This window comes from Xenopus tropicalis, chromosome 9 (assembly GCF_000004195.4).
Source record: "Xenopus tropicalis strain Nigerian chromosome 9, UCB_Xtro_10.0, whole genome shotgun sequence".
Taxonomy (NCBI): domain Eukaryota; kingdom Metazoa; phylum Chordata; class Amphibia; order Anura; family Pipidae; genus Xenopus; species Xenopus tropicalis.
In genome coordinates this window covers 21,225,934-21,251,319 of record NC_030685.2, presented here as the reverse complement: position 1 = coordinate 21,251,319, position 25,386 = coordinate 21,225,934, and the positions used below count along the sequence as shown (strand labels likewise).

The 25,386-nt window shown below is 42.4% G+C and overlaps 1 protein-coding gene across 2 annotated transcripts; it reads right to left on the bottom strand.

Moving 5' to 3' along the window:
- Positions 1 to 647: 647 nt before the first annotated feature.
- pigq (phosphatidylinositol glycan anchor biosynthesis class Q) lies at positions 648 to 25,137 on the bottom strand. Of its 2 annotated transcripts, NM_001142046.1 has the most exon segments (14): positions 648 to 1,316; positions 1,527 to 2,319; positions 2,373 to 3,326; positions 7,121 to 7,182; positions 7,760 to 7,874; positions 9,335 to 9,415; positions 9,509 to 9,620; positions 11,397 to 11,550; positions 11,721 to 11,847; positions 12,194 to 12,314; positions 13,120 to 13,251; positions 15,770 to 16,409; positions 20,127 to 20,187; positions 21,793 to 21,883. In NM_001142046.1, coding segments are annotated over 10 exon segments (1,692 nt in total). In that variant the 5' UTR covers positions 16,405 to 16,409; positions 20,127 to 20,187; positions 21,793 to 21,883; the 3' UTR covers positions 648 to 1,316; positions 1,527 to 2,319; positions 2,373 to 3,173.
- Positions 25,138 to 25,386: the final 249 nt, after the last annotated feature.

The following is a 25,386-nucleotide window of genomic DNA, read 5'->3' as shown; positions in this document are numbered from 1 at the left end:
TCACCTGGGGTAGACAAGGATTAAAGTTGTACTTAAAAAGAGTTATGCAAGGAATTGTACAATATGGACTTCTGTATCAGCCCTCGGCCACCAAAGCCTATAAGCAGTGACAACCTCTGCCCCTGAAGATGCCCCCAGTATCACCAGCTTCTATGACAGATGCTTACTTTCTGCAAATGTGCTGATAATTTCCAACAACCCCTCAGGCCATGGGTACACACTGGCTAAAAGAAGTGGAGCAAACGCTCAGTGTGCTTATGGCCTTAGCTTAGCCTCTCAACAGCAGCCCAGTGCACACTGAGCATGTGCAGTGCCCCTGCACTCAAATGGCCAAACAAGTCAACTTTGAGGGCACTAGCCTCAGCAATTACTCCATTCTTTTGTCCTGATGATAACATTATCCAAGTATTGAACCAAATAATGACATCATGACCATGACTTCATTTTAGTGAATCCTGGGGCCAACACAAAAGGCATCAAATCTACAGGTTGCTCAAACAGAATATCATTTTCCTGTGGGGGGGCAGTAACTTCTATTTATACCTGTGATCCTTATATTATACACAGTGAGTGGCATCTTCCCTACACACTCAAAGCCACACATGAACACACATCACACATGAACCAGTGTAAAATATGAATTTATTTAGGAATTATCGGGATTAGGGGGTGTACAAAAGGGATTTCAAAATCCAGTGTTATCTATTTTATATCTAAAATAATTTGGTCCGATTAAAGATTAGGCAGCAGTATAAATAATATCCACAGATCACTGGTCAGGCAGCATGATTTTAGGATAGATAATTAAGAATAGGACACTATCATCAAAATAATGTAAATAACCTGGAAAACAAATATATTATGAATTACAATGGTGTCGGAATAGGGATAAGAAATTACAACTCCTAGAACCAAGCCAGTGGCATAATTGCCATACAGCAGAGGGGGCCCAGATCCCCTGTGGTATAGATCCACCTTGCACCGTTGTTCCTAGCCTCAGTTGTCACAACAAGATTGCACACAGGTGGGAATTAGGTCTGAGGGTGCAGGTCATTGTTGTGCCAGCTTGACTGGTGGGCAACTGTACTAGGGTCTGTCCCCACAGGGGGCCACAGCCCCGTGGCAAAGCTTATTTACTAGGAGTCATGTGACTTCCCTTCTGTCCAATAAACGACAGCAGTTATTTTTCATACAAAGGCTTTAGATTTTTATGAAACAAAACAGCATTAAATAAAAAATATGATACTACTAGGGATGCATCAAATCCATCCACTGTTGAATTCAGACAAATACGGAATCTACCACAAAACATTCGGCTGAACGCCAAACCGTAATTTGCATATGTGCATTTTAGAAAAATGTTTTTAAAAATTGCATGCAAATTTGCAAAACTCTCTCTTGTTGAAAGTGAAAGCCATAAGGCTTTGAGGGTTCGGTTCGGATTTAGAATCTTGGATTTGGTGCATCCCTAGATGATAGTATCCCTTTTAGCAGCTATGGCGTCTAGAAAACATACAAAGCCAAGAATGGACTTGATTGAAGGAAAGCCATCTATCCATGGCATGTAATGCTCTCTCCTATGAGAGATATATCCAGTGTGAGTACATTTAGTCTTCCTCAGGTTGCCAGTAGCACTGTATTCACAAAGGTCCTAGGAAATGCAGCAACTCATTCCACTATGGCAGGTATAAAATAAAGCATATGATCTAGCTTGTATGATATATTAAAATCAAATGTGTAATTAATGGTGTTTCTGCTTGTTCTAGTTGGCTGGCTCAACAACAATATGGCTTCCTTATCTGTTAATAACAGATTTCAGAATGTGAATCGTCTTATACGACTATGTATTATATTTCCAACCTTGGCAAATTGCTGGGCTAGGTTTTGGAGTGTATAAATACCCCCTTAACTTAAGCTCATGTTATGGGTCTGGTTTGTGTGCCCCTCCTCTGCCTTGGGACAGTGCACAGGCCTAAATGACAATAAGACACACAAATAGCCCCCCCCCCCCCGTCCCTATTTAGGTAGGACGGTGCCTATTCATATCCGTCAGAGGTGTGACCTACAAAGGTTTAGTCAGTAAGTAAGTAATCTTGGGAGGTATGCATCTGAATGACATTAATAGCCAGGCCTGAAGGGTTGAAGGGGTAGTTCACCATTAAATTATCTTTTAGTATCACGTAGACAATGATATTCTGAGACAATTTGCAACTGGTCTTTAATTTTTATGGTTTTTCAGCTATTTAGCTTTTTTTGTTCAGCAGCTCCCCAACTTGGTATTTAAACAGCTATCTGGTTGCTAGGGTCTTATATACCTTAGCAACCAGGCGGTGGTTAGAACAAGAGATGGGAATATGAATGGGATAGAAGCTTAATATAAAGATAAGTAATAAAAAGTAACAAAAATATTGTAGTCTCACAGAGCAATAGGTTTTGTCTGCCGGGGCAGTGACCCCCATTTGAAAAGAGGCAAAAAAGGAAGCCAAATAATTAAAAAAACTATAAAAAAATAAACAATGGAGACCAATTGCAAAGTGGTTATTAATTGGACATTCTATAACATACTAAAAGTTAACCTAAAGGTGAAACTCCCCTTTAAGCAGGGGCAGTCTGTGGGGGTATATGTTAGCCTGCTTAGGGAGGATGTACCTACACATAGGGGGATTTTTACCCCTGGTTCTGGTTTTATTGCTCTTTTATACCATCCCCCACCCCCACGAAAAGACATCTTTTGCTGCCTATGCCTAGGCAGATATGTAGCTCACTTGTAGCCTGGAAGATTCTTCAACCAGGAAGATAAATAAAGTATAGCCAATATAGGAACTTTACTTAAAATTCCTGGGATGGGCTGTGGAATAGGATTCTTGAAGGACGTAATGCAGAAGGCTCAAGGTAGACGTTTTGTGATTAGCATGAATGTGATTCCTGATTGGACCAGTGTGTTGCATATTTCTATTCAGTCATTTCTTCATTTATTTAAACCCAGCTGGTGAGTCCCACCCTTTATCAAGTCCAGGCAGACACATTTAGAAGCATACAGGCTTATTTGCCCAGTGATATTATAAAAGGTGTGGGTGGTTATTCCTGGCCCCTTTTGAGCTGTTGGTGCTCTTGGAAGGTCATTCCCGGCACCTCTGAGCTGGTGGCAGTTCCAAAAACATTTTAGTATTCCGTTAGTCCTGCTTGTTTCCTTTCTGCTTCCAGGGGTATATGAGCTCCCCAATAAACAGCTTCCTACATAGGGATCCCCAGGAATCCTTAGGGCAGCACTGGTTAGATGGCAGCATGTAGCTCTTTAGAACACCGCTAAATGGCAGGGGGTTAATCTACAGGGGAGAAGATTATTAAAAGATGTTATGCCTGGTCAGTCCCAAAAAAGCAATGTGATAAAAGAAGAGGCAGCAGTATGGCTCAAGCTGAATACAGCTCACAACATAGTCTGTAACATACATGCAGTTTTATGGTTTACATAGAATTATTCTACTTTCCAGCAAGTATATGCAGATCTTCCTGCTAATAAGGTCACCAGAAAGTTAATGTAATGCATTTCAAGTACACAGAGGCCCAAACAGCCCCCCAGCAGCCCAATAAATAGTGACTGTCTATGGCATCTTACAGCAGCCCCTCTGGCATTTGCCAAAATCCACAGATTGCCAGTCCGGGCCTGTCTGTGCCTACCCATGAGTGGCCTTCACGAATGCAGCTCTGGCAAATGCAAACAAGAGTAATTCTGAAGAGCTGCAGAGCATGAGAATTAGTTGCATCTGATACTACTACCTACACCCCATCATCATTGAGGTGCAGCCCATCTCTTTGCCAGGGATGGGCTGCACCTCAATGATGATGGGGCAGCTGCTTTGGGGGAAAAGATGGCTAGAGGGTTGGAGGAGATTTTAAACTAGGAGTGGGGGGGGAGGGTGCAGCGGGAAATTCAGGATAGATGAGGTAGTGGGCATAGTAAGGGAAATTGGGGGAGGAGACTTGCTTCGGGATACTGATAATGGCAGGGAGGCCCATAAGTTGTTTACACGTCATTCTCATGCCGGAACCAGTATTAAATGTATGTTTACCAATGCAAGGAGTCTGACTGGTAAAATGGGAGAGCTGGAGGTACTGGCGTTGGAGCGGAAATATGATGTGATTGGTGTTGCTGAAACTTGGTTGAATGAGTCTCATGACTGGGCAGTTAATATTGGGGGGTATACATTGTTTCGGAGGGACAGGGGCAATAGAAAAGGAGGAGGAGTGTGTCTGTTCATTAAGCACGACTTAAAAGCAAATATTAAGGAGGAAGTTATGGGGGGAACAGAGGGAGCTGAATCCTTATGGGTTGAGCTTCTCACAGATAGTAAAGAATCTACCAAACTAATTGTAGGGGTATGCTATAGACCCCCTAATGTAAGCGAAGAGGAGGAGGCCCAGCTCCTGTTGCAAATAGAAAAGGCTGCTAGTTTGGGGCAAGTGATAATAATGGGGGATTTTAATTACCCTGATATTGACTGGGGCAATAGTACTGCCAGGACAGTAAATGGGAACAAGTTTATAAACTTGCTGCATGACAACTTTATGTCACAGGTTGTTGAGGAGCCAACCAGGAACCATGCTATACTAGATCTAGTGATCTCTAATGACCCAGAACGTATAGCAAATGTGCAAGTGGTTGAACCCCTGGGTAATAGTGACCATAATGTTATTTCATTTGATGTTTGGTGCAGGAAACAAATTTACACGGGGGCAACAAAGACACTGAATTTTAGGAAGGCAAATTTTAGCTCCTTAAGGGCAGCGCTTCAGGGCATAGATTGGGGCATTATGTTTTCTGATAAAAATACAGAGCAGAAATGGTTGTCATTTAAAATGATATTAAATCATTACTGTTCTCAATTTATTCCATTAATAAGAAAAAGTAGAAGTGTTAAGAATCACCCTATGTGGCTTAACTCTGAGGTAAAGAAGTTAATAGGGAAAAAAAGGAAAGCTTTTAAGAAATATAAGTCAGAGGGGACAGTAGCTGCGTTTAATGATTATAAACACTATAACAAGTGTTGTAAAACAGCAATCCGGAAGGCAAAGATAGAAAATGAGGAGCGCATCGCGGCCGAGGCCAAGACTAACCCCAAAAAGTTTTTTAAGTATATTAATAGTAAAAAGATGCAGGTTGAGGGTGTGGCCCCATTGAGTTATAATAACAATATGGTTACAGCGGATACAGAAAAGGCAGATGTGCTTAACCAGTTCTTTTCTTCTGTGTATACAGTAGAGGAGCCAGTGGGCCAAGTCCCACCCAATAGCTTCACTGTTGCCTCAGCTCCAACTATACAGTGGTTGGCACAGGATATGGTGCTTAAAGGGTTACACACGATAAATGTAAACAAGGCACCGGGGCCAGATGGAATACACCCTCGGGTACTGAGAGAGCTAGGGGCAGAATTGCAGTGGCCCTTGTTTCTGATATTCTCAGACTCTCTTTCATCAGGTATGGTACCTAGGGATTGGAAGAAGGCGAATGTCACTCCCATATTTAAAAAGGGAGTAAGATCTCAGCCTGGCAATTATAGGCCTGTAAGTTTGACATCCGTGGTGGGCAAGTTATTTGAAGGCTTGTTAAGGGATCACATTCAAAATTATGTACTGGAGAATGGCATTATGAGCAGTAATCAGCATGGCTTTATGAAGGACAGGTCATGTCAGACCAATTTAATTGCTTTTTATGATGAGGTAAGTAAGAAGCTGGACAGTGGGGATGCAGTAGATATAATCTATTTGGATTTTGCCAAAGCATTTGATACCGTTCCCCACAAACGACTGCTTTCTAAGCTAAGGTCTATTGGTCTTAGTGAAGTCGTTTGCACATGGATAGAAAACTGGCTACAGGATCGGGTACAGAGGGTGGTTGTTAATGGCACATTCTCTACTTGGAGTAAGGTTCTCAGTGGGGTCCCTCAGGGTTCTGTACTGGGTCCACTTTTGTTCAATTTGTTCATAAATGACTTAGGGGAGGGTATTATGAGTAATGTATCAGTGTTTGCAGATGACACAAAACTCTGCAGACCAGTCAATTCTATCCAGGATGTGACATCCCTGCAGCAGGATCTTGACCAACTGGCAATCTGGGCAGCTAAGTGGCAGATGAGATTTAATGTGGATAAATGTAAGGTCATGCACCTGGGATGTAAAAATATGCAAGCCCCGTATACCCTTAATGGGACTGCACTAGGCAAATCCATAATGGAGAAGGACCTTGGAGTCCTTGTAGATAATAAACTTGGCTGTAGCAAGCAATGCCAGGCAGCAGCTGCAAGGGCAAACAAGGTTTTGAGCTGTATTAAAAGGGGTATAGATTCACGAGAGGAGGGGGTTATTCTTCCCCTTTACAGAGCGCTGGTAAGGCCCCATCTAGAATATGCTGTTCAGTTTTGGTCTCCAGTGCTCAAACGGGACATTATTGAGTTAGAGAGGGTCCAGAGAAGGGCAACTAAGCTGGTAAAGGGTATGGAAAGTCTCAGTTATGAAGAAAGACTGGCCAAGTTGGGTCTGTTTACACTGGAGAAGAGGCGCTTAAGAGGTGACATGATAACTATGTATAAATATATAAGGGGATCATATAATAACCTCTCTAATGTTTTATTTACCAGTAGGTCCTTCCAACGGACACAAGGGCACCCACTCCGTTTAGAAGAAGGGAGGTTCCATTTAAATATTCGGAAAGGATTTTTTACAGTGAGAGCTGTGAAGTTGTGGAATTCCCTCCCCGAATCAGTCGTACTGGCTGATACATTATATAGCTTTAAGAAGGGGCTGGATGGATTCTTAGCAAGTGAGGGAATACACGGTTATGGGAGATAGCTCTTAGTACAAGTTGATCCAGGGACTGGTCCGATTGCCATCTTGGAGTCAGGAAGGAATTTTTTCCCCTCTGAGGCAAATTAGAGAAGTTTCAGATGGGGTTTTTTGCCTTCCTCTGGATCAACTTGTAGTTAGGTAGGTTAGGTATAGGCATTATGGTTGAACTTGATGGACGTATGTCTTTTTTCAACCCAACTTACTATGTTACTATGTTACTATGTTACCTTACTAAAAGAAGCTGCCCCTTTTGAATGTAAAACAGAGTTGGCATTACCTGCATAAGCAGTCGAAGGGGCTTCCCAGTCTGTTGTTCCAGCATACGGAATTTTACACCAGCTTAAAAAAAAAAAACAGATAATGAATGAGCCAAGCATGTGTTTGAAATTTGTGGGGAAGATGCATACATGGGACAATTTCAGCTGGCAATATTGGTCCTTTAGACTGATTTGGCAGCTTATCTGCCAGTGTATGGGCACCAATGACGGGCCTCCTTGACCGACATAGGTAGGTATATCGGGAGAAGATCTGCTTGCTTGACAACCTCACCAAGTGAGCAGATTTTACAGTGTATGGCCACCTTTACAATACAATACCTTTACAATACAGATCAGGCCTGACCATTAGGAAACAGACTATTGGTGAACATGTGTTTTAAAGTTTTATGCTGCTAATAACTGCCTGCTGGCTCAGCAGCTCATAATGAGAGGTGAGTTCTTTTAACAGGCAGCCAGCATCTCCAGTGAAGCACCACTCTTCATATTCCTCTATGTTCCCTCTTCAGTTTTAGCAATGTGCAGCCAGCCCGAGGGAAGCCCCATACACATTTCCTGGCTTTTTTCAGTTACATGCTACAATCTGAGCAGCATAAACAGCAGGGTTTGCATCAAAGAGTTATTATACAAAAGCTGCTCACCTGCCAACCTGTACGACCTGCAGAGGCGCAAGACCATAGCATAAAGTGGGAGAGTGTTCAGCAGATCTACAATCAAATGGATGACACCCTGAACCAGGACCACAAGCAGACGTAGCTGTCCAAGACAAGTAAAATAAAAAGATGAAAGAGGTCCTACCAGATTACTTGACATACCAAGATGTTCCATTCCAATAATAATTTATAGTATGATTTCCCCTTTGTTCCAGCACTGTATTCCATTTATTCTTAGGGTTAGTGCCACACAGGGCTGATTCAGCCTCCTACCTTGCCTGCACCCGGAAGTATTGTCCAAGTGCAAGCAGACACTGTGGATATTGGCTGTGAAATGCAAACTCTTGCGTTTTTGGCTGGTATTCACCACATCTGTCTGCACTCAGGTGAACACAATGCTTCCGGGTGCAGGCATGGAGTCTGGTGCCAGCATAGGGGCTGATTCTCAGCCTGGATTTTTCTGCAGGCTGTGACACTAGCCTAAAAGTGATTCTGTGACACTAGCCTAAAAGTGATTCTGTCATGATTTTCACTCTACCATTTAAAATTTTATTCTTGAACCAACAAATGTATTTATTTTAGCTGTAATATTGGTGTGTAGGTGCCATCTCAGTGCATTGTGCCTGAGTCTGAGCTTTCAGAAGAAGCCTGCGCTACACATTAGGGCTCTGGCACACGGGGAGATGTAAGTCGAAATTGCCTCGCGAGGCAACTTCGGCGATTTGCTGAAATCGCCTGCGCAGTGTGTTCCATCCCACCTGCGACTTGCATTTTCGCTGGTGGGATGGTAGTTCGGGCAGATTAGTCGCCCGTGACAAGGAAGATTTGTCGCGGGCGACTAATCTCCCCGTGTGCCAGAGCCCTTAGAACTGCTTTCAGCTAACCTATTGTTTCTCCTACTCCCATGTAACTGGAGGAGTCCCAAGCTGGACTTGGATTTCTTACTATTGAGTGCTATTCTGATACCTACTGGGAGCTGCTATCTTGCTCCCTTCCCATTGTTCTGCTGATCGCCTACTGGGGGGGATATCACTCCAACCTGCAGTTCAGCAGTAAAGTGTGGCTGAAGCAGAGCACAGGTCACAAGGCAGTGGCACCCTGGGAAATGAAGAATATGGCTAGCCCCATGTGACATTTCAAAATTAAATATAAAAAAGTTTGTGTTTTTGAAAAACAGATTACAATGCAGGATTTTGCTAGAGAAGCTCTATTAACTGATGCGTTTTGAAAAAAACATGTTTTCCCATGACAGTATTTCTTTAAGATTCAATGTAATTGGCTCTGTTCTTCAGCGAATATTATATCACATAAAGTTTGATGCCTGGGCTTCCAAAAAAACAAAGGGGCAAATTTAGCAAACATCAAATTTCTTTGATGGTTACTCAAGTTAATATTTGCCATTTGGCTCTGGGCACACACCACTGGCAAGTGTATCTATGAGTCTATGTCCATGTAATCAGTCCTAAAACCACAAATTAGATGTCTATTATTTATTTAGCTATTGCATCAATGTGAAATGTTATTTTTAGGTTCAATATGTTTAGGTTTTAGATAAACACGTACCAGAGTAAATACCAGGTAATACAGGGCTGTGGTTGGCAGGAGAAACAGCAGGATTGTAAAGAGCAAGGTCCCAAGAAAAAGCTGCAATAGAAAAGAGCAGAGATAAGCCTGAGGTATAATCCTGTGCTGCACTATGTATGCTTTCCCTAGGCAGCTGCAACCAGGCCGAGGTACCTGATCCAAATCATAAGAGCAAGAGTCCACTCGCTGGCGAAGAACATTCCACTTCTTGCCCCGGAAGAGACGCCAGAGAGAAGAGAGTCCGTGCATCTTGAAGCAATACAGGCTAGTGTAAAAGAAGGGACAGTTTATCACTTGTACTCCCAGAATTTAAGAGACAGGGGATAGCACACTATAATGATACATAAGTAAAGTAGATGTTCTATGTAGCATTTCTACTGCAATAATCATAGTAATCATAATAACCATAAGGAAAAACATGGTGAGGCTCTTTTATAAACACTGCACGAATTTGCAGCTGGGCAGAAACCCATGACAAGCAAATATTTGCTTTTACTGTTCAGCCAGCAATCCAGCCACTGATTGGTTGCTATGGGTCACTGCCTGCGTGCAAATCTATCCATTGCGATACTTCATGCAAACTGGTTATGGAACGGAACCTATGGAGAAACTATTACAAAGGGTTCCAAATCTTACAATACACAATTCAGTAGGTATTAAAAGTAGTTTAGATGCCAGTTACAGATACTTCCAGCTCGTGTAGTTTACCGGGTGTCCAAACCTGGCTGCAAAATTCTCAGGCAAAAAGGTTTTATCTGCATTGTGTCCCTAAATATTATGGGATACTGCTTTTTCTAAAGCTCCTAAAGCAACCAATAGGTATACATAACCGTAGACACCTGTCACTTAAACATAATGTTGTCTTAAAGGGATGGTTCACCTTTTGAATTAACTTTTAGTATGATGTATAGCTTGATATTCTGAGCCAAGTTGCAATTGGTCTTTACTTTTTATTTTGTGTGTGTGTTTTTCTTTTTTTTTTAATTATTTAGCTTTTGGTTGAGCAGTTTGGAATTTTAGCAGCTACCTGGTTGCTAGTGTTCAAACTACCCTAGCAACCTGAAACTGGAATATAAATAGGAGAGTGGCTAAACAGAAGTAATAAAAAGTAGCAATAACAACAAAATTGGAGTCTCACAGACCAATAGTTTTTTGGCTACTGGGTCAGTGACCTCTATTTAAAAGCTGGAAAGAAGTAAAAAATAAAGACAATAGTTGTATAGAATCAGTCATTCTATAACATATTAAGTTAACTTAAAGGTGAACTACCTCTTTACATATCCCAGAGAGGGTTGGCATTACAAGGGATCGCAATGCTGTACAGACAAGTCTAGCTAAAACTCAGTTGCTCTTGCAAAGGCCCACCTTCCCAAGCTACACCATCTACAGTCCAAAATTGCAACTCTGCTCCTCTGTACTTGATTGTTAAGGGCAGATTGGAGCAGAAGGGTTAGAGTTTGCCATGTGTTTGTAGTTGAAGTCAGGACCAGGCAATCAGTGAACATTGCCAAAGAGCCTGTGACAGGAAGACAAAAATGGTATGGGGGACGGTGGGTAGTGGGCTTTGGGAATGATGCCTCTGCAGGGACCCTAAGTTGTATTCATTTCTTTCATTCTCCTTTAGCTACAATATTTACAATGGCAGTTAAGTTCTTCTAGACCAGTGATCCCCAACCAGTGGCTCATAAGCAACATTTTGCTCCCAGAGGCCCCAAAGTAGGTGCCCATTTTTAAATTTCTGGCTTGGAGGCAAGTTTTGGAAGCACAGAGACATAGTTTTACTCCAAGCAGAGCCTCCTGCAGGCCAGCAGTCCCCATAGGGCTACCAAATAGCCAATGACAGCCCTTATTTGGCATCCCCACAGAACTTTTTTTAATGCTTGTGTGGCTCCCCAACACTTTATACATCTGCGTGTGGCTCATAAGTAAAAAAGGTTGGGGATCCCTGGTCTAGACCCTAGATAAGTAGTATTTTATGAATATTAGTTAAGGCAAATTCAATACAAAATATTGCCTTAAAAGGCAATATTTGATCACTCACCGAGCTCCATAAACATAGAAACAATATATATGAAATGTAAGGAGGGCAATGATATCCGAGAGGATGGACAGAGCAACTGACAAGCCCAGACAGGCTGACAAGCCAATGTACCACAGGATGACTTCGATAAATGGGGACATCAGGCGAATGTAACCTGCGCAGGAATACAATTAGGAAAATATGTAGTATTAATAAAGTAAATGGGCTCAAGTCCAAACACATGCCTTTGCATTACTATCAGATTTGCTTTTAAGTTTTTATAAACCAAACAAAAGGGATAAAGGAAAGAATTAAAAATGAGAGAAGGAAATGGGTATAGCTTACTGATCCAGAGGTGGATATGGTACAAAAAGAAGCGTCCCAAGACTTCATCCAGAGCTCGGTTCATTTTTAATCCAGCCGGAGCACCCATAAGCCACTGCAGCAGCCCCTGCAGCTCCAAAGCAACACGCTAATGGGAAAAGAGAGACAGAAGGAAATTGGGATGCATGCTAACAATAAAAAACCTGATTAGTACTTTTTATTATTTTAAAGAGGGATGCGTTTTAACCATATGTCTTATGGGGCATTTGGTCACTGCTGCCTGTGCAAATGCCCCTCATCCCTTCTCACAGTAATTTGTATGAATTACTGTGATTTACACTTAAAATTAAATTTAGTCCGCCTACAACATGGTAAAAGTTCATTTAAAGGCAAACTTCCCCTTCAAAATGGGAGGTTATGTTTCTTAGCTGCTTACAAAAACATGAACCAAGGGTTTTGTGGGTTGAAATTCAGGTTCCCTGTGTATGACTTACATCAGCAACGGGCATGAGTGTGTCGGCCAGCTGACTGATTCGGTTCTCTCTGTACAGCCAGGACATCAGTAAAATCCCCAGGGCCATGTCTAATAGAATGGAAACGACAGTGTTGGACTTCCTGAAAAATAACAAGCAAATGGTACATTTATGCACTTTGGAGAGACATCTTGAGGAAGCAAGCAGACTAGCCAAGTGGCTTAAAGAGAGCACTAGGCAGGAGTCACGGGTGCTTTCTAGCTGCCTTAAAAGCAATGTGACTGCTGTTGGCGGTAAACATATTCTGGCCTAGAAGTAAATGCATTACCAAGTAGGTGAGCTTGCACATACATGCTGTTAAGTGTATGGTGGGCAAAATAATCCCTAATAAATAGAGAACACCTATATGCTGAAATCCAGCTGCAAAACAGTTCTTCTCTTTCTGCATCATTTGAAATCCTGGCAGGGGAGGAGGGACTAAAATACTGATGTTACAAATTGTAACAATTCTGCAGCTGATAGAGAGCATAAAGGAACTACATAACCCACAATGCATTGTACTGTGATGTACTTTTCCTTATTCACATCATGTGTGCAGGGAATCGTGGGATATGGAGGATGCAGGCTGAAGGCAGGCTGAGGACAGTCGGCAAAGTCTCAAAATAGTCAGCCAGATCAGCAGAACAGGGGGCGGGGCTTAGGGAACTGTTCCAAACCATATTATTACATTAAAATCATGAAAAGGCTGCATATTTTTTAACTGATGTATATTGCAAAGTTGCTTGAAATTATGTCTTCTTTTTAAAATGCTGAAGTTCTGTTTGAGTGGCATTTTCCCTTTAATGTATTTTCAACAGTGGATAATGGGTAGCCCTATCTAACACTGAAGGTGCAGGCAGGTGTTGGAATTGCAGTCCTTCAATACAAATAGAGGAAAGTAAAGGAACCTCATGAACTGTATATGATCCTTGGCTCTCTCTGCGCTGCTAACCAGTCTGATATCCTCCAGGCGTTTTCCCAACTGCTCGGATGTTGACAGCTTGTTCCATAGAAAGGACAGGGGTTTTCCACTAAGTACCCTATTTGAGAATAACAGCAATATTGTTAGCACTGTAAATCATGCACGTTGGCTGAGTATTTACGAAGCTTGTGCTAAAAGCTATAAGAAAACAAAGATGTAATACCAGCACAAGCCTGATTACTATGCAGTGCAGTCACATGAGTTTAAACATTTTAAAATTAAACTGTCTGAAACCACTAATAGCGAGCTCCAAATACTGAATGGGAATCATGATACTCATTGTATATTGCACCTATTATCCCCTGATACGATTCATCTGCATTTTTTCCAAATTGTTGCTACTGTAATCTGGTTTCTGTAATCTGCTGGTTTCAGGCATTTGATTGCTTCAAGGCAGCTGCTGTTACAGAAAAAACATGTATAGAATAAACATTAAAAAATTAATGTATAATTGCTCAGGGTGGTTTTTTTTAAAAAGCCAATTATACAATTTATTACTTGCTAAAGGTGGCCATACTCGGGAATATTCACTCATTTAGCGAGGTCAGCAAGCGAGGGGATCTTCTCCAGATATGCCCACCTAAAGGTGGACAATATTGGGCTAATTTGATCGTTTTTCAATCAAATTACAACTGCAGGCACAGGCACCTTTGGATTGGGGACCGCAATAATGAGCCAGTGTGGTCCCCGATCCAGCGGATAATCAAACCTGCCCAATTTTAAGCCAGATCTCAGTCGAGTACGCCCATCGGAATCCTTCTGAATAACCCGAATCGGCAACTAAAACTGGCCCGTGTATGGCCACCTTTACTGTACAATCAGAGAAGTAGGAGGGAAATAGGTTTGCCATATTTTTTGCTATTAATATTAGCATTTAGGTTGGGGGAGGACAGTGATGTCCTTTGGGGGGGTGGAGAAATGTGCGGTCTGGGCAGGGGAATGAGTGGATAGGATGGAAAAATATGCAGGTGAGTAAGGTGGAGCAAAGACTGGACACTATATAAAAGGCGGTGCTGCAGGAGTCAGGGATAAGAGGGGATTATAGGTAGAGTTGCCACCTATACAAATTAACCGGCTCTGCTCAGGAAAAAGATCAGAAGCCTCAGATGAACTTTCCCATCTCTTTCCTGAGCACAGCAAGATCAGAACATTTCTATGTTTTCCTTTTAAATGTATATCTCTCCAACTGTACAATCAGAGAAACTGATCAAGCAGGTGGCAGTGTTGTTACAAAGTTAATTATATTGGCAGTTAATAAATGTAAATTGCAAAATTGCTTATAAAAGCACACTGAAAAAATCTTTTTTTTAAAGAATAAGCAAACCTTTCTTTTATCTATCACGCTAAAATAATTCTAAATAGTGCCCAGAATAACATACCTTTCTCCCTGCATTCAGTCTCATTTCATTTCTACAGTACAAGCAGCTATTTCCAGGTCTAGCACGAAGCTCCGCCCCTTTTCTATTCTGAGCTCTCTTTTATTGCACATGCCCGATTCCTCTATTGGATATCAGATGCAGCAAGCATACACAGTAGACACATCTTTGACCACCGTCCATCAAAGTGAGAAGGAGAGTTTAGAAAAGAGAAGGGGGCAGATCTTCAAGCTTGTCTAAGAAGAGGCTGAAGGAGCTGCAGTTGTGCTGATTGTAATTTAGAAAGGATATGAGACTGAATGCAGGAAGAAAGGTATGTTATTTTTGGGGCTTTTAGGAGATTCTAAAATAAAAGGCTTGCTTATCCTTTAAAAATGTTGTAACCTTTAAGTGACTGCTGCATGGAAATCACTAGGAATCATTATATAGCATTAGGTAAATTTGCTTCTGTTCAGTTACCCTTAGCAACCAACCAAATTGGATCAGTTTTGAAGGGTTAACATATGTTTGCACAATTCTAAGAAGGTCTGTGTATGTGCTACTTCAGTTGTTATGATTACCTTGACCATCCTGTCTCTGTCCAAGTTATTTTGTCTTTGCTGATCTCAGCAAATGTTCAAGGCTAATAAACTAAAATAAGCTTCAGCAGCTACTCTAAATAAATTCCTGTTCTCTGCTAATAACTGCAAGGCATATGTGCCCACCCCATGTTACGTAAGCATAATGGCATATCTTTATCTACATGTATATAATCTGTGGTAAAACCATCAATAAACTGGATTTGTTAGGAGATTCACTACTTGTCTGTGTCTCTCTGTGCAAGTTCCTGGATCTGTATCACGTGACTGTGTACCAACAAGAGAGCCCGGGGTCCTAGTAATCGATAAAACCCTAACAAGTTTACTGCACATAGAACACTGAAAGAAAATATCTAATTGGCTGGTATAGGGTTTCTGCACAGAGCCAAATGTTTCCAGTGTTATTCAAATAAGCCTCACTGTGTATAAAAGAGGAAAAAATTAAAATGGACAGTGAAACTCAGAGACCTGTAAACAGTCTGGAACCATGCTCAGTTATTAAATGGGAAGGTCATCATAAAGTTAACTGTCAGGTGATATGCTGCTTAACAGGTTAAATCAGAGGTAAATTGAATTATTAACAAATGTAGGTCCTTCAGAATTATCATCATCCTCTTCCTACCTGAGATTACATACGCTGGTAAGCAATGAGACGAGGAATGACAAGACTGCGCACACAGGAACGGACGCTTGCTTGACCAGCTCCACAATAATACTGGCCTCCACTCCTTCTGACTGCCAGTGGGTGAGCTTTATTGGGCCTTCATCATACTTGTGTGTGGCAAAGAGAGGCCGGCTCTTTGCCACAGTAGCAAACACGGAGGCTATTTCCGAGTTCTCTGTGACAGAGTGCAGCTCCGACAGCATTAATTTCTTCTCATCGTAGTACACCAAAACCACCTCCTTCTGATCCTCGTTGTCACATCTATCAATACTGCAGCCCCAAAACTTGCTAGACCCTTCCCTTGATATCCGCAGCCAAGGCCGGTGACTGAAGATGCTGCTCAAGTCATCTAAAAACGACTGCATTTTCTCATCCTTTTCGGCCTTCTGGTGACTCCAAGTTCCCAGTACAGAGAGGCTCAGCCCCGTACTCTGCTGCAGCCGTGCCAGGTACTGCTTCACTTGGCCAGGGATAAAGGGGAAGTGCAGTGTGGCTAGGACCACGGCAGAACGGTGTTCTGAAATCCAGCGGCCGATAAGAAGCCCACTCTCTGCAGCTGAGCAACAGGTTGGGAAGAATATCTTAACAGCCATGGTGGCTAGAATAGAAAACATAGCTGCAGGTTAAAAGGATTCCTATAAAACCTTGTTAATCAACTAAACAAACATTTAATCTTTACTAGTGTTTTGTACAGTATAGTAGGCCAGTGCATGGTTGAGATTAGGCATGGTAAGGCACAACCGCTGACCTGCATCCTGACCCATACCTGTGTTGTCACCCCTTTAGTCCAGCAACCCAACCCACTGTGGGTTGACAAGAAAGCCAACCCAGTAACCCCCTTGGGCCACTAAACCTGGAAGCGATGTCACTAGTCATAGCATCAATCTTGGAGTTTTTTTTTTTTTTTAATTTACCATTTAGAGATTTGCACTTTATCCAAGCATCTTGCCCACACAGTTATGGTAATTGACCCGCAGCAGAACTGTAGTGAATGGTGCTCTTGCAGATAAGAAAGTGAAAAGCAGCTATATTTTTATTCTGTTCGGCATTTATCAGCATTTATGAACAGAACAAAATGTGAATCAATTATATCTGGCCATTTGGCCCAGGGGCTGACTGGTTGGCTACTAAATGGGTTTGACAGTGTGTGGCCAACCTAGCCCCCAACTAATTCATTATGGGCTAGTGGGCTTATAAAATGTATTTCCCAGTAAATGACATTTTCCACCCCTAGCAAGCAAATCAGTGCCTTGGGCATGTTCAAATTAGACAAATTGCCCATTCTGACCAAAGGGAGTGCTGGGTTTGGGAGCCAACCTGCACATGTCCTGGCCTGAAAAATATAGAACTCTGGGTTCTGAACAAAAAAAAGGGCCCCACACAACACAAAAAACCCTAATATACCTATCACTGTAATATGTTTCTTCAGAATGCATGAATAAATACCATTTGTATATGCTGAAATCCAGTTGCATTCATTTGAAATCCTGGCAGGGGAGGAGGGACTAAAACACTGATTTTAGTTACAAATTATAACAACTTCTCCACAGCTTGCAGACAGCATGCAGGAACTATATAACCCACAATGCATTGCCCTGTGATGTTCCTTTCCTTATTCACATCACGTGTGCAGGGAATTGTGGGATTGGGAGGATGCAGGCTGAAGGCAGGCTGAGGACAGTCGACTACTGTTACATTTTATTTGAGTCTCAAAGTAGCCAGCCAGATCAGCAGGGGCCAGGATTAGGGAAGTGTTCCAAACCATATTACATTAAAATCATGAAAAGGCTGCATATTTTTTAATTGATGTAAACTGCAAAATAGCTTAAAATTATGTTTACTTTTCAAAAAGCTTAAATTGTGTTTGGGTGGACTTACCCTTTAAAAGACAAGTTCATAGTAGGTAGTGTGAATGCCGTCTGTCTCTGTAAACAGCACAATGCCATTTTGTACAGCAGGCGTGCAGGTATTCTCCTAACTTTGCTGCGGGGCGTTTGTGCACCACATTAAGTAAGCTTTAATTGCCAAACAGAACCAGAAATGAATTTATTGCTGCAGGCCATGTGTTATGTTTGTCACAACTCATTATGTCGTTTGGGTTGTGTCACGTTAGATAAGCAGCATCCGGCAGAGGGTGACAAGTCTAACGCGGTTCTGTCCGGCCTAACAAGGCCCTAACCGCGATACTCAATTCAGTTAAACTGGACTTTTACATGTCATTTAATATTTTGCCCTTTTCCATTATAAATACATTTTCCAAAAATAAAACCGTGGCCAGTGTGGTTGGACAGGAGTTGCTGACAGAGCCGGTAACTAGCCCAACGCTGCTGCAATGCTGGAGATGAGTTACATTTCTAGGTCAGCGACTCCAGGCAATATTGTTATGATGCAGCGCCTTAGGTACCAACGCACACAGCAGCTCCCTACACTGTACAGTTTGATCACATCTGTTAAAGGAGGGTATGAGTGTGTGTGCTTAAAAGCACCTTTAAATTAATAATAAGTGCTAAATAGGATTTGCTGCAGTTTAAAAGGAAATGTACCCTTATTGCGCTTACCTTCCATGTTGTCCTTTTTAAAAAATGTGCAAAATGTAACACCCCTTTAAAGTATATGTAAACCTTAAAAATAATATGAATGTACCATTGCTCAGGGTGCTTTCCGCGCACTTTTACAATTTACATAACTTTTCTTGCGTTTCTAAGCTACTAAACTATTTATTAGCTGCTAATATAATGATTTTTGTAACAGCGCCACCGATTTCTCAGTTCTTCTGACTGTACGATCAGGTAGATATATGTTCAGAATGAAAACAGAGCCATATTCTGATGTTGCTCTGCTCAGGAAGGAGATGGGAAAGGTCATCTGAGCCTTCTGGTTTCTTAGCAACATCAGATCAGTTCTATGTATTCCTTCTAAACATATTGATGTTCTTATGGTCCCCCATACACGGGCCGATTCTAGCTGCCGATATCGGTCCCTTAGACCGTTTTGGCAGCTAATCGGCCCATGTATGGGCACTACCGACAGGCCTGCCCGACCGATTTCTGGCCCGAATTCGGCCAGGTCTCGATCATGCAGGTTAAAAAATCTAGTTAGATCAGGAACCGCATCGGCTCGTTGATGCGGTCCCCGGACCGACTTTTCCTATACCTGTCATTATAATTCTAATTATAGCCTGGATTCTCCCGATTTCGCCCACCCGTAGGTGGAAATATTGGGAGAAGATCGGCTCGCTTGGCAACATCGTCAAGAGAGCGGATCGGCCCGTGTATGGGGATCTTAACTCTGTCCGTACAGTGAGATAAACTGACCAGTAGGTGGAACTGTTGTTACCAATTCATTATACTGGGAGTTAATTAAAAAAAGTTAAATTGCTCTGAAACTACAAAAATAAAGAAATAACATAAATTCCATCAGTGTTTAAAAAAAAAGTACCCTGAGCATTTTTTTTTTTTAAGGTTTACATTTCCTTTAAAATAGGAGGTAAACATGGGGGTGTATATTTAAAGGAGAAGGATGGGGAGTGGCAAATATTAGGCACCCCCTCCAGTGATTATAATAACTTACCTGATACCCAGGGCCGGTGTTCCTGTTAGCAAAAAAACCCACTGGCCTGTTCGTCCCTCTTTAACAGCCCTGGGCCAACGCATACACAGTACAGTAAAAAAGCAGATGAATGCCACACAAGGAAGGAAGAAGCAGGAAGACAATTACTCCGTGGTGCTCACTGAGAAGTTCCCCAGGCCAGTGCAGTTCTCTGCTAACAGAAGTACCAGTCCAGGGAATCATGTAAGTGATTATAGTCACTTTGGGGTGCCTAACGGTTGGCACCCCCGGTGACTGAACTTTTCATTTTCCCTTAAACTGCTCTAGCTTTTGGCAGCTTTTTGGCCCATGTGTGGGGCACCTGGTACACGGGCCTGCCTGTCCAATCAACTGTTACCTGGCTGAAAATCGGCTAGATATCGATTGGGCAGATTTAAAACAATCTCACATTGTGTGAGAACCACATTGGTTGATGTGGTTCTTGCCTAAGTGGTCCCTGGAGCCTGCAGATCTCCAGATGTCAACTAATGGCACCACATGTGGGTGGCACAAATCAAACAAAGACCCACTAATTTGGCAACCTCCCAAAACAAGCAGACCTTTACATGAATGCCAAGCTCAAGCCTTGGAAAACTTGGCTGAATATTTGCCAGGCCAAGCACCACCACTCCCAACCCCCTTGATTGCGAAGGAAAATGTTTTTGAGATGATTCTTTCTATATGTACCAGTATCACACAGGTACACACAACACACTTGATCACTTACCTGTCAAAACTTCCTGGACTACACGCTAAGGCTTCTCACACGATGAAAGGTTCGCAAACACCTTGGGTAAATAAAAGAAGGTCATTGGTCAAGTCAGTTTTATTTTCCTTTACATTCCATGTTTCCATATATCACACCCTATATCCCCATATCCCTGGCCATATATATAAAGATTTAAGCTGCAGAGTTGGGCCCTTCAGACTGATTTGGCAGCTTATCTGTCCATGTATAGAGCTCTCTCATCAATATCTGCCCAAAAATCAACCAAATGTTGATCAAACAGGTTTGATTTTTGGATCGAGGACCACATTGGCTGGTTGCAATTCTCACTTCAACAGCTCCTATACCCATCGTTGTAACCTGATTGTTTGGTGGGCATATCAGGAGAAAGATCCGTTAATTTGGACACCTCACTAAACGAGTGGATCTTACAATGCTTAGCCACCTTTAAATTTAACAGGGATAAATGGTTGTTTACAGTATATAAGGCAGGGAGTAAAACATATAAAAAAAAAAACAAGAAGGTTTGAGGGTCTTCTGTAGCAGCTCTGGCAGACAAAAAGGGGACAAACAGTACTGGGTTCCTGGTATAGCAATCAGAACAGCAGCAACTGTTCCAAAACATGGGGATGAGTACTTGTTTCAACAGCCAAAACAGAGGTGACTCTGGACATTTATTCTGGAAGTCAGAACAGAGGCCTCAGGGTCCTGAGTACATGCCAGGTAAGCAGCCACATATAAGTTGGCAACCTGTTCCACCAGCAAGAACAGGCGCCCAAAGGCACCAGCCACCTATTTTGCCAAAATTTGGTTCCTAAGGTCCTGGGTACCTTGTTTCAGCAGCCAGTACAGAGGCCAAAGGATCCGGTGTACCTAGTTCAGCAGCTACAACAGTACTGGGGACCTCTTTCAACAGCCAGAAAAAAGGCCATAGAGTCCTGGGTATCTTTTTCAGCACTCAGAACATGGTCCCAGTTGGCTGTTGGTCCTGCCCCAAAAGGTGCTATAAGATCCTGGATACAAAAGATATAACAAAACTACTGGTCTCTGTTACGGAAGCCAGAGCAAAGGCAGAGGTGGATAACTATTACATCAGCCATATAACAGAGTCCAAAAGAAACTGGACATCTATCCAGCAGAAAAAAAACTAATTTTTCTGAGCGCCTGTTCCCATTTCCCCAGGAAAGCACCCTGAGGCCCATACTCCAGAATCAGAAATGGAATCAAAGGCACTAGACACATTCCATGGCTGCTATAACATGGATCAAAGCAGGACACCTGTTCCTGAAACAAAAATGGATCAAAGGGCACCCATTCTCCATTGTGTCCTACCTGCCAGAATAGGTGTCCAATACCCATAGGCCCAGGCTGTACATAAAGAACAGTGACCCATAAACTGCACAATTAACCCAACTGTGCCAGTTCCCATCACTGAACCAGTTATACCCAGTAGCACTAGTACCCATAAGGAAATCCACATGTAATAAAGGAGGGCACCATAGGCAGTTTCATTAGAGAAGCCACACAGACCAGTGCCAAAAACCCTTATCACAGAAGTCAGTGCTGCCATAATAATACATGGTGGCATCATAGCCAAAGAGTGGAGCCATTACAGGGATATCTGGGCTGTACCTGGAAGCCGGCATGCTTGCACCCTACTGCTCACCTTATCATTAACCTTGCACCCTCTTACTACGAAGAAGTGCCGCTGATGGTCCTGCTGTCGCACGTCCAGACTCCCTGCTAAAAACCATGGCAATATCGCTCTGCGGTCAATGTTGCCTCCAAATAAAAAGCTGTGTTTGGGGACAAACAAAAACTACATCTCCCAGCAGCACCGCGCGTTATGTGTGCGTCAGAGAACGAGCAGAAGCTTCTCGCAATGCCTGTCGGGAGTTGTAGTGCGCCAAGGCGGGGGGGTATGCATGCGTAAGTTATAAAGGACGTGTGACCTACAAGGAAGCGACAGGTTGGTCACTTGCGGGCACTGGATAAGATTGTTGACCTTCTGCTATACTGCCCTGACCCACGTGATTATACAAGTTCCTCTCCCGGAAGTCTCTCCTGGGGCGCGGAACATTGTAATTGTGACTCCCTAGCTATTGTGCTTCCTTTCACTATAGGTGCCAGGTCCTGATGCACTGTGGGAAAAATGAGTTTGGCACCTAAATAAGGAGAGTCTTCTCCAATTCAGAATGCTGCCACAGTGCCCCCCCCCCTCGCATTAGAACAAGCCCTTGTGGGCAGCAGTTACAGCCATTGCAAGTCTGACTGGCACTCATTAGGGTGAAGACACATGGGGTGATTAGTTGCCGAAACTTCTGGCTACAGCTCGGGTGCAGGCACATGTAGCCGATATCCGCCAAAAAACACGAGACTTAGGCTGATGCCACACGTGGCGTTTTTACGCTGCGTATTTTCTAATTCTCTCAGCGGCTGAAAAACGCCTGATATCATCATCCATAGAAATAACTTGAAAAGACTTGAAGCAAACCACAATGTGGAAATACGCTAGAAAACGCCTTAGCACGGATTTTTCAAGCATTGGCTGAAATACGCCAGTATTTGCAAAGCAAGCTATTCCTATGTATACGCAAAGGCAGCTGCCAGACCTAGCTGAAATACGTAGCGTTTTTTACTATTTTGCACTATTAGAACCATGGAAACGGGATTTGCTACATCACCAGTACTAGGCTGAAAAACGCCATAGTCAGGGGCTGTGTGGCTTGTGCGGCGTTTTTAGGCTGAGAAAAAACGCAGCGTAAAAACGCCACGTGTGGCATCAGCCTTAACGTCTTCGGCAGATATCAGCTACATGTGCCTGCACCCAAGCGTATTCCATTCATTCGGGTGCAGGCACAGGTAGGAGCATATGGCGATATTTTCAGCAAGCGTTTTTCCGCTTGCTGAAAATATACGCCATATACTATGGGGCACATTTACTAATCCACGAATCCGAATCACGAATGGGAAAAAATTGGATTGGAAACGAAAATTTCTGAAGATCGTAAATATCACGAAAACGCTTACGAAAAAATCGTATTAGTCACGAAAATATCGTATTAGTCACGAAAATATCGTATTGGCGATCCAAAAGTCACGAAATTTTCGTACCGAACAATTGTAAACAGTGGTAAAATCTTTCCGATTTTTTCGTGCAAACGTCCGAAAAAGTCGTGCGATATACGAAAAAGTCGTCCGGACGCCAGAAAAAAACTGCGAAAATACGCTCGGAGCGTTCGCATGAACGCTCGAGCATTCGTGCCTTTGTAAATGTGCCCCTATGTGTGGCATCAGCCTTACAGCTACAGCATGTGCGTGCATATCAGGCAGGTCTGGCAATCTGTAGATTGTGGCAAATGCCAGAGGTGCTGCTGTAAGGTGCCATAGACAGTAATTATTTAGTGACCTGGTAAGGGGCTGTTATGGCCTCTATGTGCTTGAAATGCAAGGGCCTATTTTGAATCGCAGTCCAGACTTGATGTGAGGTAGGATCGCAAGAAGAAGCTTCCCACTGTTATGTCACACGCATAATGGGCGAACTGGGGCACTTGCTTATTAAACTTATGTATGCCCCCAAAATGGTGCCTGCACTGGGAGTGAGCTCCCAGCCATGTAGTGTTACTGTGGGTTTTTTTCCCACAAAATACTTAAAAATACTTAAAAAGTTTCTTTAACTCAGAATGTTCCCTTCATTATCCCTGACCACTGGTTGGAGGAAACTATTTTTGGTTATTAGTTGCCCATTAAGGGTTTGCTTTTGGTTTGCATCTTTAATTGTTTCAACTAATTTGACACTAGGCTTCTAACCTAGTCCTGGGGAGCTAGGACTCTAATCCCTAGTGTTGCAACATGGTCACCCACACTTTTTTTGGTCAAAATAGTGTCCGCCCCAATCTTGGTACACCCCTAGTATATCACTAACCATCAATAGGTTTACTATTCCAACATTTCCATTGCCATTTCAAAAACTACTTCACCATCCCTGTTTGAAGCTGCTTCAGTGCTTTATAAAGAGGGCTCTTAGGCTACTGCTTTTTGGGGCCAGGCTAGATTTTGTCGTTGCCCTGCAGGACTTGAATTAGGATAAGGGGGCAAACATTCATTATACCCTTTCTTTTTTATGTGAGTATTTTTTTATTGTTGTATACAACATATAACAGGTAAATTATCAACTCAGAGTATCAGATTATCATACAAAGTGATATAATAAAAGTAAAATCAACAATTAATACCTGAAAAAGAGCATAAAAGTTACCATAACATATATCACCAATTTATAAAGCTCTCTCTAAGGCATATTCTGAGATTATATATAACACAAAATGAGTACACAATCTTAATAACTCACAACAATGTAAAGAGTATTGTATGGATAACCTAGTTCTTTTGTAATAAAAAGTAAATTATAGCTAAGGGATGAGGTTGTTATGTCAGTTGCTCTGTATATAAATTGTTAATACTCACTGATGAGTCCCCGGCTGCTTTGCCACTTTGTTGAGTGTGTAACATCAGGGCAAGCTTGTCCTTCAGATAACAAGAGGAACCTCCCAATCACACAACACATTCATGCCGTGCCCTCAGGGATGCAGCTGATAGGATGCACTAATGCACTATGTAGCACTCATTTGCTAAGCTGGGACAGTACTCATTATGGGGCTGTCACAGGCAGATGTGTGCGATTGGTGATGTTGGTTATTCTGTGATAGAGTAAATGACCCATATGTAATGTGGCACCCAAGGGCAGAGCAAGCAGGGGCGAATTCCCTAGGCACTGTGCTCTGTAGAGCCCCACTAAACAGTAGCTGTCGGTGGTAAAGGCAGAGTGAACAAACTCCACGGCCCATAATTACCCTTTAAATGTGCAACTAGCACAGCACCGCTAGCAGCAGAGCATTGATTGGTCTCTAGCAAAATACTAAGGCTGTGACAAGTGGTATACCATGAGTGAAGTGAGGAACAGCCCAAAAAGTAAAATGTGCAAAGAAAATTGCTTCCCCCACTTTTTTAAACAACACCTTAAAGGAACAGTAACACCAAAAAATGAAAGTGTATAAAAGTAAATAAAATATAATGTACTGCTGCCCTGCACTGGTAAAAGTTGTATGTTTACTTCAGAAATTCTACTATAATTTATATAAATAAGCTGCTATGTAGCCATGGGGGCAGCCATTCAAAGGAGAAAAGGCACAGACACATAGCAGATAACAGATAAAACACTATTGTATTCTACAGAACTTTTCTGTTATCTGCTATGTAA

Excerpts from the sequence above, each read along its gene's own strand:
- pigq (XM_012970175.3), bottom strand. The coding sequence starts at position 16,404 with ATGGCTGTTAAGATATTCTTCCCAACCTGTTGCTCAGCTGCAGAGAGT. Across the intron at positions 11,848-12,193 it reads CACTCATGCCCGTTGCTGAT|CGTGTTGCTTTGGAGCTGCA; the intron begins GTAAGTCATACA and ends TTTTCCCATTAG. Across the intron at positions 7,183-7,759 it reads CAGGTCGTACAGGTTGGCAG|CTGGTGTAAAATTCCGTATG; the intron begins GTGAGCAGCTTT and ends TTTTTTTTTAAG.